This window comes from Rhinolophus sinicus, linkage group LG03 (assembly GCF_036562045.2).
Source record: "Rhinolophus sinicus isolate RSC01 linkage group LG03, ASM3656204v1, whole genome shotgun sequence".
NCBI lineage: Eukaryota > Metazoa > Chordata > Mammalia > Chiroptera > Rhinolophidae > Rhinolophus > Rhinolophus sinicus.
Window position 1 is genome coordinate 51,022,579 of NC_133753.1, and position 14,944 is coordinate 51,037,522.

Below are 14,944 nucleotides of genomic sequence, written 5' to 3' on the forward strand. Positions count from 1 at the left end.
TAGAAAGTTTTATTTTTGCTTGGTTCTTGTTTTTTTGTCTTTGTTGTCATATTCTAAACTCTTCCTTTTTTTATTACAATAGTTAGGATAGTTTTAAATGATTGGTTTTTCTATTTAATGGCTGCACTTCTGTTACTATTTTTAATGTTCGTGCTCATCAAATATTTTCTGGCACATAAGCTCATTTTCGCTAGGGTGGAGGCTTCATTCACCAAATAACCATTCTTGTCTCAGAAAAATCTCCTAAATTTGCTCTTCACTCTTTACTTCTCAGGGAGAGACAGCACTTCTCACGAAGCCTCTTGCCTCCGGCCAAATCCACTACCCTGCAGAAAGTAGATTAGAACTAGGAATTTCTTACAATTTTCTCCATTTTCCCTCAGTTGTTGCTCTATATTTACCTATCTTGGGGCAAGAGACCCCAGTATTCATACTGGCATTATATCTTGGTGGGAATCAGGAAATTCGATTTTTATATCATTGTTTTTTGTAAATTTACAATGTTAGCCCTCTGGAACTGATATCAGTTTTTTAGGGATTTCCAAGGGCCACATGACACTTTTTATGTACGTTACCAACCGTGGCCTCATTCAGCGAAACAACTCTTACTTGATTTCACTTTAAGCAAATTCCACCTTTAAAAACTAAAAAAAATTTACATAGCTGTCATTTATTGAACCCTCACAAAAAGTGTTAAGCACTTTTACATGTGAATTGTATAATCTTCACAATGGACTATATGAGTTAGTTATTATCCGTGTTTTATAGACAAGGAAGGCATTTGAGTTTCAGAGAGGTTACATCATTTGCTCAAAGACACTCAGTAATTTTTTTCATCATGGGTTCTGTCTTCAGAATCCATATTATTCTGATAAGCGGTGGCTGTTGAGCACTTGAAATGTGGCTAGTCTCAGTTGAGATGTGTTGTAAATATAAAAGGCATATCAAACTATATACAGAGGGTGCCAAAAAACATGTATACACATTTTAAGAAAGGAAAAAAACTATTAAAATTGTAATAATATATACCGATAACTCAAATCGTTATATTCTACAAAATAACTAGTCAGTCTTCATCAGAAGTGTCAAGGTCAATTCAACTTCAAAAAATAATACATAGATAACGCCTCTTAAAATGTATATACATTTTTTTGGCACCCCTGGGGTGTGTGTGTGTGTGTGTATTTAATTATAGTTGACATTCAGTACAGCATAGGGAATAGAGTCAATAGTATTGTAACAGCTACAAACGATGTCAGGGGTAGTAGATTGGGGGGGTATCACTTTGTGAGGGGTGTAAATGTCTAACTATTACATTGTTTTGTACACCTGAAATTAATAAAGTAAGTAAATGAATTTAAAAAATGCATATCAGATTTTGGAGACTGATATGTATACAAACAAGAATGAAGTATTTCATTAACAATTCGTTACATCTGTTACATCTTGAAATGGTAATATTTTGGCTATATTGGATTAAATGAAATAAAAAAATATTAAAATTATTTTACCTTTTTAAAAAGCTTTTTTCATTATGGCTACTGAAATTTTAAATTAAATATATGGCTCATATTACATTTCTATGGGATAGTACCAATCTGGAACCTTTCTTATTGATATGGCAACTTTTTTTCAAAGATTAAAAAGTTTACAGTAAATCTGTTTTACTTTTGTTTGTACCTCATAGGCACTTTAAAGAGGAGGAGACCTCCACAGACCATTCATCAACCCCAGCGTCAGCGGCCCCGGGAGAGTTATCAGATGGGACACATGAGACGTTAACTGCAGCTTTTGCCTTGGTTCTTCCTAGTGCCTACAATGGGAAACTTCACTCCAAAGAGATACCTATTAAATCATCCCCAAACTCAACCCTCACAAATAACAGTTGAAGAAAAAAAATGGCAAGAGATCAAGTCCTCAGACCAGGTGGAATTACTTAATTTTAAAGCCTGAAAATTCCAATTTGGGGGTGGGGGGTGGGGGGTGAAAAAGGAACCCAATTTTCTTACGAACAGGTATTTTTAACCTAATGGCACAAAGTCTTAGAATATTATTATGTGCCCCGTGTTCCCTGTTCTTTGTTGCTGCATTTTCTTCACTTGCAGGCAAACTTGGCTCTCAATAAACTTTTATCACAAATTGAAATATATATATATATATTTTTTTTTAACTGCCAATCAAGGCTAGGAGGCTCGACCACCTCAACATTGGAGACATCACTTGCCAATGTACATACCTTGTTATATGCAGACATGTATTTCTTACGTACACTGTACTTCTGTGTGCAATTGTAAACAAATTGCAATATGGATGTTTCTTTGTATTATAAAATTTTTCCGCTCTTAATGAAAAATTACTGTTTAATTGACATACTCAGGATAACAGAGAATGGTGGTATTCAGTGGTCCAGGATTCTGTAATGCTTTACACAGGCAGTTTTGAAATGAGAATCAATTTACCTTTTTCTTATGATGGAGTTGGTTCTGATTCATTTTGTCTTTATCAAATGGCTGCTAAGAGCACATGAGTGACTGCGCTGAAGAACACAGTGAAGTGTGTGCAAACTGGACAGATGCAGCGTACTACTTCAGAATTAGTTCTTTATGTCAGTGTCTGATTTCTGCTTACTAATTTTAGACTTTCTAATTCAGTTCCATTTTTGAATTGGTAGGTGAAATTTATTCATGCTTTGTTAGAAATTATGTCAATGAAATGATTCTTTTTATTTGTAACCTCTTATTTGTGTTTTCCATATATCTAAAGGATGCTAATTATGTTTTTGGTTTTTGTCTGATGTGGAAAAGAAAAGCTGTGTCTTTATCAAAATATTTGAACAGTTTTTTCTGCACATCATCACTGATCATTGGTAACCACTAAAGAAGAGTGATTTGCTCAACTAGTAGTTAAAATTTAGATAGGCCTTCTGACATTTTTTTTCCTAAATATTTTAACAGCAGTGGAGGTGAAACAGCACAATGTCCCATTCCAAATTTATTTTTTAAACAGATGTAAATGGCTTTTTAAAGAAAGAAAGCAAAAGCATTTAATGTATTAACAGACTTATTGCTATGCAGGAATGGAAGGGGGCATTACAAGAATATTTTAAGCTTGTGATATATTTATTGCTTCTGTTTTCCAACTGCATCACTTAAATTAGACATAAACAGCTATGATTTTCCTGGCCTCACGTAGGAGGCAGATTTAGGGAAAGTTGAAAAAAAATCTGTGTTTTGGTTTCTTTTTTTTTCTTTTTTTTCTTAAGAGTATAAGGTTTACACAATCATTCTCATAATGTGACGCAAGCCAGCAAGGCCAAAAATGCTAGAGAAAATAATGGGATCTCTTCCTTGTAAACTTGTACAGTATGTGGTGACTTTTTTCAAAATACAGCTTTTTGTACATGATTTAGAGACAAATTTTGTACATGAAACCCCAGATAGACTATAAATAATTCTAAACAAACAAGTAGGTAGATATGTATGTAATTGCTTTTAAATCATTTAAATGCCTTTGTTTTTGGACTGTGCAAAGGTTGGAAGTGGGTTTGCATTTCTAAAACGGTGACTTTTATTCTGCAAGAGTTCTTAGTAACTTCTTGAGTGTGGTAGACTTTGGAACTTGTACATTTTTTTGCTTGTAATGTTATCCTGTGGTAGGGTTTGGCAGGTATACACTGCCCTATTTTATTTTGAGTCTAAGTTAAATGTTTTCTGAAAAGAGATGTGCACTGAACTCTCCACAGCAAATCAAGATGTGGTAAAACAAAAGGATCAAGACAAATGAGATCTAATACTACTGTCAGTTTAATGTCCACTGTGTTTTATACAGTATCTTTTTGTTCACTTTGGAAATTTTTACTAAAAATTGCAAAAAATAAAGTATTGTGCAAAGATGTAAGGTTTTTTGAAACTTGAAATGCATTAATAAATAGACATGATGAAATCAACTTGAAGCTTCCATACTTTTTGCACTCTGAGAACTACCAAAAGAAGCTTCCCACAAGACAACTTTTCCTTACTAAATCAAAGAGATTGTTAAGCAGAAAGAGAATTGTCTTTTCCCATACAAGTACAGATATCTTTATTCTTGGTTAAGAGTCCATGTAAAACTTTATGATTAGATATCTCTCTATCTGAACATTTTAAAAACACTTAACTAATCTCAACTGCTTTATATTATTTCCAATCACTGTTCAATGTGTTTAAAAGTGTTCTTCTTGGTGGAAGAGCTGAGACATTTTGGAAATTTCGTCTTATTTATATTAAGTTCTCACTTACCATGGTCCATAGGTTCTGTGACTTGAAACGAAATGATGCCTACAGAAACCAGTTTTACTACAGATGGATATAACAAAAGTTAACATCCTACAGCCTCTCAGCAATGTGATAGTGAAATGACATTGAACAAAACAATATTCGAGGACCTTTTGTATATGTATGTGCAAAGTTTTGAATGCTAAGTACCACATTTATTTTAAAAAGTGTAGTTTAATGATAAGTATATTTAAAAATTTTGAGCCTCATTTTCCTGCTTTGTCAAATTTGTAGCAAATAAGGAGAGAATTTACATTTCAGTCTTATCTAGAAAAAGAATTATAAGCTCAATATGACGCCCTGCACAGAATAATCAGTCCCAAATTCTTTTTTTAAAACTCAAGGCCAGTTATAAATAAGTAGTATTTGTTAAATGAGTAAACATGCCATATACTTTTTGCTTTAATTTAGAAACTTAAAAGTGTATATTTAATTTTGTTCATGAAACCATCAATATTGATTAATTCAGATGATTACAGATTTGTTATTCTTACTTACATTTGAATACTTAAATTTTGTTTAGAGTTTTTTTCAGTTTTCTAAATTCAGGCAACACCGCAGAAACAAAATCAACAGTAAAATAAATTATTACAGCTTCTGGGCTTAGTAATCCCCATAGTGTCGGGCAATATCATACTCTTTGGGGAAGGACTTCTTTAAGGGAAAGACTTTATCTGACAGTCTTGTTTTCTGAGGTGTCTTCACCACTTTGTGCTTTGGGTACTTCATTTTTGTTCATATTCGAGGACCAGTGAAAACAGAAGATTTCTCCAAATTGAGCAAACTACTCTTAAATTCTTATATCTCTTCCTATGGTGTGTACATTTTAAGACGTAATGATTATTTTTCTCCAAAGATGAGATTAGTGTCCGTGGCAGCTGTGCAATTGTGGGTTCTTGTGCTTGAGGCAGCATTTAATTTCTTGTTAATTATTTCTAATCAAAAGTATAAAAGGGTCAGAGTAGTAAATGCATTACAAAACTGGATAGCCCATCTTCAGAGGATAAGAGGAAATATTCATTATCTAGATTTAAAGGGTCAAAGTCTGCCGTAACTAGAGAGCGAGTTGAGTATAGTTGTAAAGCAATTGCCAGGGACAGTTCATCTTTAGAGAAGTCACTGAAGTTGTAAGAAATTAGTTTCCTGAAAAGCATTTTTGACTTCTGCGTAACTGAACAGATGATCAGTTTGCCCTACAAGCTCAGCTTCAGTTTCAGCATTTCTGCTTTTGTCATTGATTAAAAACAACTTCCATTTCAATCTCTTTTTCCGTTTATTACTAGTTTAGTTTTGCCTTATTGTTTCTGTATCCAACCTTTATATTATTAGGATACAAGTGAGCCCTTGTGTTCTATATTGCTATGTTGTTTTTGTGTCTTGGATTATACATGTATGCACTATTTTCAGTAGAAATTTATATATTTTATAATTGGTAATCTCTTCAGAGTACCTTATTCTGTCCTATAAAAAGCAATGAAATGATAGGTAAAAAAGAAGAGTTGAGCAAAATATTTATTACCCTCGGCTTTCCTAAAATCACAGTGATTAGGGAAAGAAAAAGAGCATAATCCAAGAAGGACAAGGAATATTGAAGAGGAGATAACAAGAACAAAATACTGGAAACGAAAGCAGAAGAGTAGTATAGTATCCGACTTAGCAGGCAGACCCAGGGAAGCCAAATCCCGTGTTTCCCCAAAAATAATCCCCAGTTAAGATCTCAGCCAGACGGACACATTTAGTACATTATGACGCTGTTCCAGAAGATGACATGGCTGTAATTGAATAAATGTAGAGTGTTGTACATGAAAAAAGTAAGATATCCCCTGAAAATAAGACCTAATGGACCAAAAATTACTATAAGACCCGGTCTTATTTTCAGGGAAACATGGTCATAAGCCAGCAGAGGAAACACGAGAACAGCCCAGTTTGCACTGTTAAGATTTTGAAACATAGTCCTCAAGACTTTTTCATAGCATATGGTTAAAGGCATAATGCACACACTTCTGTAACCCACCTTTCTTATTTAACAAGACATTGATATATCTACATCATTTTAATGACTAAATATTTCATTCTATGGATGCATTGTACATTTTAAAAATTAACCAATTCCCTGGTTGTTTGGACATTTAGGTTTTCAGATTGTTCATTATTTTAAATAATCCTACAAGGAAAATCCTAAGCCTAATAATAAAAGAAATTTCTAAAAGTGGAATTGTTGGGTTAAAGGTTTTTTAAAAGTCATTGATAAAAATTGTCTTCCCAATAGATGGTGTCAAGTTTATTCCTTCCATTAATATATAAAAATACTTCCATCATTAGCGTATTATATTGATAAGTTTGAGAGCCCATGCTTAAAAGTTCATATGCATGCAGCCACATGAATTTATTAGAAACAATGGTAGAAGACTGCTTAATTGACTTTATTAGCTTTGGGCATAATTCAAATGAAAGTCAGACATAGTGCCTTGACTGTGGTCTCTAAATACCATTTTCTGCAAAGAAACCAGACTTTGTTGGATAAATGGCTAATTCCAGGTCTAGGAAAAGAAATGTACAAGAGCCTAGAAAACACTGTCATACCAGAAAACAAGGAAGCTTTTGGAGGTCTGTCAAAGAAGATTCAGGAGGAGGCACCTTTCCAGTTTCCCACTGGCCAAAGCTGAGATAATTTTAGCATCAGTAAGGATAATATCCGCAAGAGATTGAAGCTCATTATGTTGTACTCCATGAGTTAATAAGATCGTTTGCAAAATCACAGTTACCTTTGAAATATGCTCTTAAATATTCCAGCTGATCAAGAGGAATGAAAACTAGCACCATTTTACCCTCCAGTGATTAATAGATGTAGACAGTGGTCACCAGTGACTGCTACCCTCACAAAGAGATAGCAGGCAAACATTTTGTGCCTCCTAATGGAAATACACATACCACTTATGAAGCAGTCCTGCCGAAAGTCAAATCTGATCCTGATCAAGCCTCTGGATCTAACCACCTTTTTACTAGAAATGCAGGAAACAAACATGTTAAATGATAGCATGCGAGATTCAATCAGCAAAATCCAGACTGGAAAACTATTGGACAAATTACCCTGTTTCTTCAACAACTGAATTGCAAGGAAAAACGAGCTGGGTTCAAAGAGACTTCAGAGATATATCTATGAATACAATTTATGGACTTATTTGGATCCTGATTTGAGCAAACAACAAAAAATGAGACTATTGGGGAAACAGAAAAACTAAGTATTTGATGGTTTTAAGGATTTTTACAATTATTTTTGGTATTTACATTTTTAAAAGGAGCCCTTTTAGAGATGCAAATTGAAATACTTAAGAATGCAATGATACGGTATTTAAGATTTGCTGAAAAATTATTAAGGAGTTGGTGTTGGGTAATGTGTGAGAATACAGTTGAAACAAGATTGACCAATGAGTTAATAATTGTTAAAGCTGGGTGATGGGTACTTGGGGATTCATTGTACTATTTTCTCTCCCTGTGTTTATATTAGAAATTTTCTGTAAAGGTTTTTTAAAAATGTGAATCAAATTCATATAGAAACTCATTCATTACTGTTGCTATTTTAGCAATAATTCATTATAATGGCCTATATTCATAATGATTTTTAATAATGATTTTTTTAGTGGAATTAAACTTGAAGCAGTCAAGCTAACATAATTATATTCTGCTCCAGTTAAAATGAATGATTAATTGATTTCAACTGCTAGGGTGAATGCTTGAAGCTTTCAGTCATTCAACAGTCTTAGCAAGCACCATTGGATTCCTCATTGCTCACTAGTTTTTGTGGGGCTTGCTAGCTATTTAAGGAAAATGTATATTTTCTGTTAAAACATGTCAGAGAATGATCAGGTTATCCACATTTAACCTGTGTGTCCCTTATTAGAATAAATGTTAAGTAGCTCTGTATAGTAAACTAGATTCTATTCTTTCTTGTTTAAATGATAATGATCCCTAGAAGTGGAAAGATATCCTGTAATTGTTTGTTCTCAGTGTAAAAATAATTAGAATAATTTGATACAATGCAGGTTGTCTTATATAAAAAGTGCTTCCGTTGCATGAGTTTTAGAAACCATTTTGGGAAAGTGAAGGCTATTTGGTAATATTGAACAAATGAAGCAATTTTATTCTTAATTTTAAATGTATACTTTTTTCTTTTGCCTTTCGGGCATGGGAGTTAACCTTTGTATTATAAACATAAAAGGCCAGTTTTTATAAATTAAGGTGTCAATATGTTGTGATTAATTTTTCATTATTTAGTTTTATGATTGTAGTTAGTTTTAGTTAGTTTTCACTTTTCGTAAGTTCCTGTTGGTGACACCTCTGATTAAGTGAATTGTCCTGTTAAGCATTCTTCCCCCTTCTCCCTCTCCCTTGAAATTTTATCATAGGATGTTTGGAATTCTTCGGCTCCTATGGTATGTGTATGCTTATTTGCGTGCACTGGTTGCCTCAGTTATTCATTGGAGAGGTATTTCTTAATTTCCACTTGTTTGTGCCAGGTCCTCTGCTCCATTATAGGAATACAGTAGTGAACTGAACACTGTCTGGTAGGTGACACAGATACTAATCAAATAATTATGTGAATGAACACACGTGCAATTCCAACCATGGCCAGTGCAGTGCTGGGAAGGCCCTTGGTGACCCACGCAGAAATGGGGCGGAGGGAGGAGGTGGGACCAAGTCAGGAAGGTCATGAAATGCTTCCCCAGGAAAGTGATAAACTGAGCCCAAATCTGAAGGCTGAAAAGAGGTTAAATAGGTCAAATCGTTGTTTTTAATAATGTTTCATGGTTTTATTTGCTCTTGACTTATTATATGTAAACCTAGCCATTCAGATTCCTTTGTGTATTTTTTTTTAATGATTTTTCCTTTTTGCTTAGCATTGTGCTCATTTACTGAGGAGCAGGCTTCTACTTTGCCAGGTGCTACACTTTGTTGTTCTTAAGGATGTCGTCCCAGCAGTGTGGGAGCTGTGATAGGCCCTTGGCCTTTCCGACTTTCACCTCTGTGTCACGACGACCATCTACTCAGGATCAGGACATTCAACCTCCTAGTGCTGAGCGAGGCGTCCCTCTGCGCTGCTGCTCTCTAGCGCTCTGTATGTCTTTCTGTCACAGCACACACCACATTGTAATGTAATCGTGCCTCATCTAAGACAAGCTCTTGAAAGAATCACCTATACTCACTAGCCTCCTCAACTTCCATTCACTTATCAACTGCATTTTGTCCCCACGGCCCCCAGGGACTGCAATCCATGCTCTCAGGGAGCTCGTAGTTTGTGGACAGAGCCCAACAGTTAAAATGCAGAGGGATCTGTGCTGTAAAATAGACAAACACAGGGTGCCTAGACTCTCAGAGGAGATGCACATGTGAGCCCAGACTTCCAAGATGAGATAGGCTTGAGCTGAGGTTTAGAGTTCCGGTAAGAGTGTGCTCTAACCAAATTCTCACTCCAGTCCAAACTCACTGTCACAGTCTTTTGGAAATGGTGTAATTGCAGGGCAGTGCCTTGACTGTTTCCGCACTGTCCTGTTTTCCGGCCGGAGGGTATGCGTTTCCCTCTCTCTGGATTGTCTGTGCCCTCTTGGTTCTCTACAGGACTGCGCTTTAGTAATCCCTGTTTTCCTTGAACTTGGTTATAGTAAGTGTTCAGTAAACATTTGTATTTTAATAAAGGGTATTTGTTTTGTAAATAAGCAATGAAGCTAATTTCACAAGATAAGCACAAAAGTTAGTCTCATTATAACACATTACTAACACCCATACTTCTAATTTTTAATGTCTCTGACTATAAATCCTCTGGTAACACAACTCCTCCCCTCACCCCCAGAGAGAAATTGTCTTTCAAAATCGAATATGCAGTTATATTTATAGAATATAAAACATACCTACCACGTTTTGCACAAATGGGAAAAGCACAGCTTAGCTTTGGAGCACAGCTTTACTCTAGAGTAAGTAACAAGGTTATAACTCTTGGCACAAGAAGAAGTGGATTCAGAAGGCTCAAATTAGGTTTAAATGTGGAGGCCTTCGCTGTATTGTGTGTGTAGACAAGTGTTTTCTTTAGCTAAATTGTGGTATTTTTTGACTATTTCATAATGAAAAGTGAAAGTTAAACATTTTTTAGATGGTATTTTACTGCAGTAAACCTACTGATCAACATTTCTCTATAAAGTTTTTCTACAAAATTCTGGTTCCGAGGGTCTTAAATATTCAGAAAAAAAGTTAGGAGTGTACATGGATTCCAGAGTCAAATGGAAATGCTGAGTTAAAATCAAACAGGTTTGTGCTTTTATTTTCATGTACTAAATTTATTTTAATGAGTTCCTTCTTAGACCCTCTACTATAGTCACACTAATTGTGATCTCTAAAAGGGTCTTACAGTATGCAGTGCTCCCAAACTAGGTAACTCTTCTGTTCGTTCTTCCCCTAGAGAGTCTGCGTTCTGCAGAAACATTTTGGGAATTGCTGCTTAGATGGTGGGTACCTTTGTGGGGTCTCCACTCAGGGACAGGTTCTCCTTGCGGAATTCTTGCTGGGCTTAGAGTTTCATGTCTGTTACAGCACAGTGCTGACAGACAATGGGTGGTAGAGATTCAGAGGATAGGTCCTTAACTTTCTCCTTCACTCTTGCGAGCAGCTCTGCTTCTGTGGTACTCATGAAAACAGCTGCTTGGGACAGTGGTCTCACTTTGTTAATCTTGTACCACATACTTAAAGGTCTTCAAGTCACACTTCTAATATGGGAATATTTATTTATGAATTATGCAAATGTATGATTGCACTATTACTACTATGTGTGTTTTAAAATATGCAAAAATTTTAAGGGATGACAAAATTAATGAAGTTGTATTTCTTCCTTCATTCCAGTGGGTGGTTTTGCACACACCTTGATGTGTACACAACCCACTTTGTGAATCTCTGGCTTTAGAGGCAGTTTACATATCTTCCAAATCCACTAGCTATCACCCTCCCCATATTCCTGATTTAACACTAGTTGTTGAAGAATGCAGGCCACCTCTAGGTATTCTAAAGCAGTTTGAAGAAATAGTAAATGGAAATGCAAATATTAATAAATATGTATGGTCTGATTTCATGTGTGTGAAATTTTTTTAAGTTTGTAAAAACATAAAAAATGTCTAGATTGATACATTAAAAACTTATTTCTGAGCATTGGAATTAAGGCTCTTGGGAGAGGAAGTGTATTTTTACTTTTTATCTTTCTGTACTGCTTGAACTTTTTATGAACTTGGATTCTTTTTATAATAAATTTTAAGAATCACTAAATACATTGCGATGTCAAATATTTACAATGCACTGTCAAGGTTGATTGTTGAAGTTGGATGATGGGAACATTGGGCTTCATTCTACTGTTTCTACTTTTATGTATATTTAAATATTTCCATAATAAAAAATAAAAATAAATGCATTGCTAAAAGATTCTGTAGAAATACACCACATAGTTAACAGTGATTATCTTCGGGGTGGGAGAAGGAGAGTGGGGGAGTAGAACTTCAGGTTCCTATCCTCTGATAAGTTCTATGTTCACAGCATGTATTGTTTTTATAATGAGAACACACACGCACATACACGTGCCCACACATGCACACTGCAGAGCCCCCTGCAAAGGGTTTCATGTGTAAACTGGAGTATAAAATACTTGTTTGACTTCCTAGATTTTCGTTATTTTCTAAGGGAATATGCAAAATGAAAGTGCAAGCGAAGAGTGTTTATAATGTGGAGTGTTTATAATGTCTGTTGTTCTGTAACATGATTTGACGATTGTTTTATAAGACGATTCTTCAGCCTGTTACATAATAAAATAAAGGTGTAACGCCAAGGCAAAGCCAAATGCACAGTCCCAGCAGCTTCAGGGAGAGCACAGCTAGCAGTCCGCCATGGACGGTTTGCACTGGGAGCGTTACCAGGCTCTGTAATGTGACAGCGTCTTAAGAGTAGAGACCTCATTAGAGCTCTCACATGGGCTCCAAGGGAACTCATAAGTAAAGGATGTTTTCTGTTGCTGGCTGACATGCTAGGCTGCATTCATAGATACATAGAATCTAGAAGGAGGGAAGTGATGGTTCATTAACTACGTGACCTTGTAAAAGTTAAGCTCTAGGTACCTCATCTGTGAATCAAGGATGATAATATTAGTCACCTCAGGACGTGATGAGGATTAAATGAGAATGTTTGCATATGGTGAGCACGCAGATGCCAACCATTCTTGTTTTCATGTGAAAGACTACTCACTGAACTGAGAACATTGAGCTTTTGAGCAGGTGTCTAATGATAAAGTGTCTTCTCAGACAAGCATGTAGTTAGGGATGATTGATGTCCGGTTTTCCCATTACCCTTGCCCAGTTTAGGAGTGGGCATGTAACTCGATCTGGCCAATAAGATACGAAGAGGTTTCTACCTGTCTTTCTCTGGATGCTGTCGTGTCTAAGTGTGCTGCCTGAAATCACAGCAGCCAACCTGCTCTCAGCCCGAGGCTGAAGCCGACATCATGGACGGCAGAGCAGAGACACTTCATCTGAGTGGCATTACTGAGCTGCTGGGTCAGCCATCCCTGAAGCCCACCCTACCTTGGGACTTCCTTTTTGTGAGATTAAAAGGCTTTGTGAGATTAAAAACAATTTTTTTAATTATTTTATTATTTTTTATTTAACAGTTTGAGTTAGCTTCCCAAAGCATCATAATTAGGAAGATTTGAGGTAAGGGTGGTGAAGATTTGAGGTCAGATTGGTGGCATTTATTCAGTCGTATTTATTGAGCACTTTGGAATGCAAAAATAAGTTCTGAGACATGTGGGACAAGGGCTTCTGGTAAGATAGCAGCTTGAACACATCCTGCCTCTTTTCTACTTGGAATTGAACCCATCTGCCTCTCCTGAGCAAAGCAGCTGCTGGGACCTCCAGAAGGCAGACGAGGCCTGGATGTGGGTGGGGCTTCAGCCTTTGCAGACTCCTGACAGCGCTGGGGCATGCCAGCCTTTGTGCCTGAGGCCTGTAACAAGGAGCCCTAAAGAGGTGGCCGGGGGAAGGTCTTTGTGAGTGTTACCTGGTAGCCCTCGTTCCGGAGGAGCTGAACAGATGGATTGAGTTCCCATCACCTTTGAGCTGGAGAGGTGAGGAGACTGGGAAGGGCTTTGTCCTAGTGCTTCACCAGACGACTGGCAATCTCTCTGCTGCTGGGCTTGGGCCAGGGGAGGTTGTTCCTGTTGCTTCTACTGCTTTGGGAATGCTGCCCCTTAAGATACCCCAGTGGCTGGAAAAGATCCCCAGTGAGGAAACAAAGGAAAGGAAGATTCATAATGTAGCCCAGCAGCCAGAGAGAAGAATTACAAGCAGAATCCTCAGTACAGAAATAACTGCTGGCATAGATAACTTGAACAAAAAAACACACACACCAAAACAGCAAAAAAGGAGATTTAAATGCACCACACACACACACACACACACTGATTTTCTGGGACCAAAAAAAAACTTTGATGTAAAAATTTCAAGAGATGAGTGTCACTGTTGATGTGTGAATTAGTGTCCTGGAAGGTAAGAGAAAGATACCCCTCAAAGCACGGAGCAAAAATAGAGACAAATCAGAAAATGGATAGAAATGGAGAAGGAGGTGGGGAAGGTGACAGAAGAGGCAACTGATAATACAAGAAAAGTTTCTGAGTGAAGAGAGCCTTGCATGTCACAGAATTCAAGTAAGAATTGATGATAAAAAGACTTAAGTATATTGTATCTCTGAGCTACAAGAATAGAGAAAAACAAGTTTTCACAGAGAAGAACAAATTACTCTTAAATGAGAATCATCCTAGCACTGGACTGTTTATCTACAGCACTGGAAGGTACAGTGTGGAAAACCCAACCACTGAGAGAAGAGGATGGTATGGAAATTGACCGAGGCAAACCTCCTGTACCTTCAGTTCACTCAGTCCTTTTGACCAAAATAACCCAAGAATATGTTCCCAGTTGCTATTACTTAGCAAATAAATTCAGTCTCCAAAACAGTAGGGAAGAATATAAAATCAAACAAATATGAAACAGAAGAATATGAAAATCTTAGAATGGGATCATCGCCCTATTCGGGGTGTAGTATCAGCCCCTGGATACTCAAAGCCCAGAGAAGCTCGTCCCTCTGACTGTGGTGTGTTGCTGGGTCCTCCACTCTGTAAAAGTCTATTTTTTTCCTGAATTGATCACATCACCATCTGCCTTAACAACTCTAAAAACTGTCTGACACTAAAAATAATAAGCAAATCAGCAAAACTGGGCATCAGAGGTGCATTGAAAGGAGGGAAGCATTCCAAAGGATTCATCTGGGCACTGGCTGTGGAACTGGTGGGGGAAGTGAAAGTATTCTAAAGTTTTCTAAAGTAGTGGCAGCAATGGATGAGTATTCTGGTGGAAGAAGTATATATCTGGCTTTCATATAATGGTAAATAAAATTTTATCTGATTATGAGCAACAGAAAATGGAAAGTACCTGGAAATGGAGTGGAAATCTACCAGAGAAGTCACAATAACAAGATGGAAAGGGAAAATAATGGCAATTTGGTCAACCTGCAAAAATAAATACAAGTAAAAAGAGGAAATAAGTGAAATAAGC

At 36.5% G+C, this 14,944-nt stretch overlaps 1 protein-coding gene across 21 annotated transcripts in view; it reads left to right on the forward strand.

The window, feature by feature from the left end:
* The window catches only part of LOC109447661 (disintegrin and metalloproteinase domain-containing protein 10), a 240,849-nt gene extending 236,903 nt beyond the window's left edge, over nucleotides 1–3,946 (forward strand). For all 21 annotated transcript variants that reach the window (XM_074327662.1, XM_074327659.1, XM_074327660.1 and 18 more), the window contains one exon: nucleotides 1,688–3,946. In XM_074327662.1, coding sequence (XP_074183763.1) covers nucleotides 1,688–1,782 — 95 coding nt within the window. In that variant the 3' untranslated portion in view covers nucleotides 1,783–3,946. The remainder of the gene's footprint in view (nucleotides 1–1,687) is intronic.
* The last annotated feature ends 10,998 nt before the right edge of the window (nucleotides 3,947–14,944 follow it).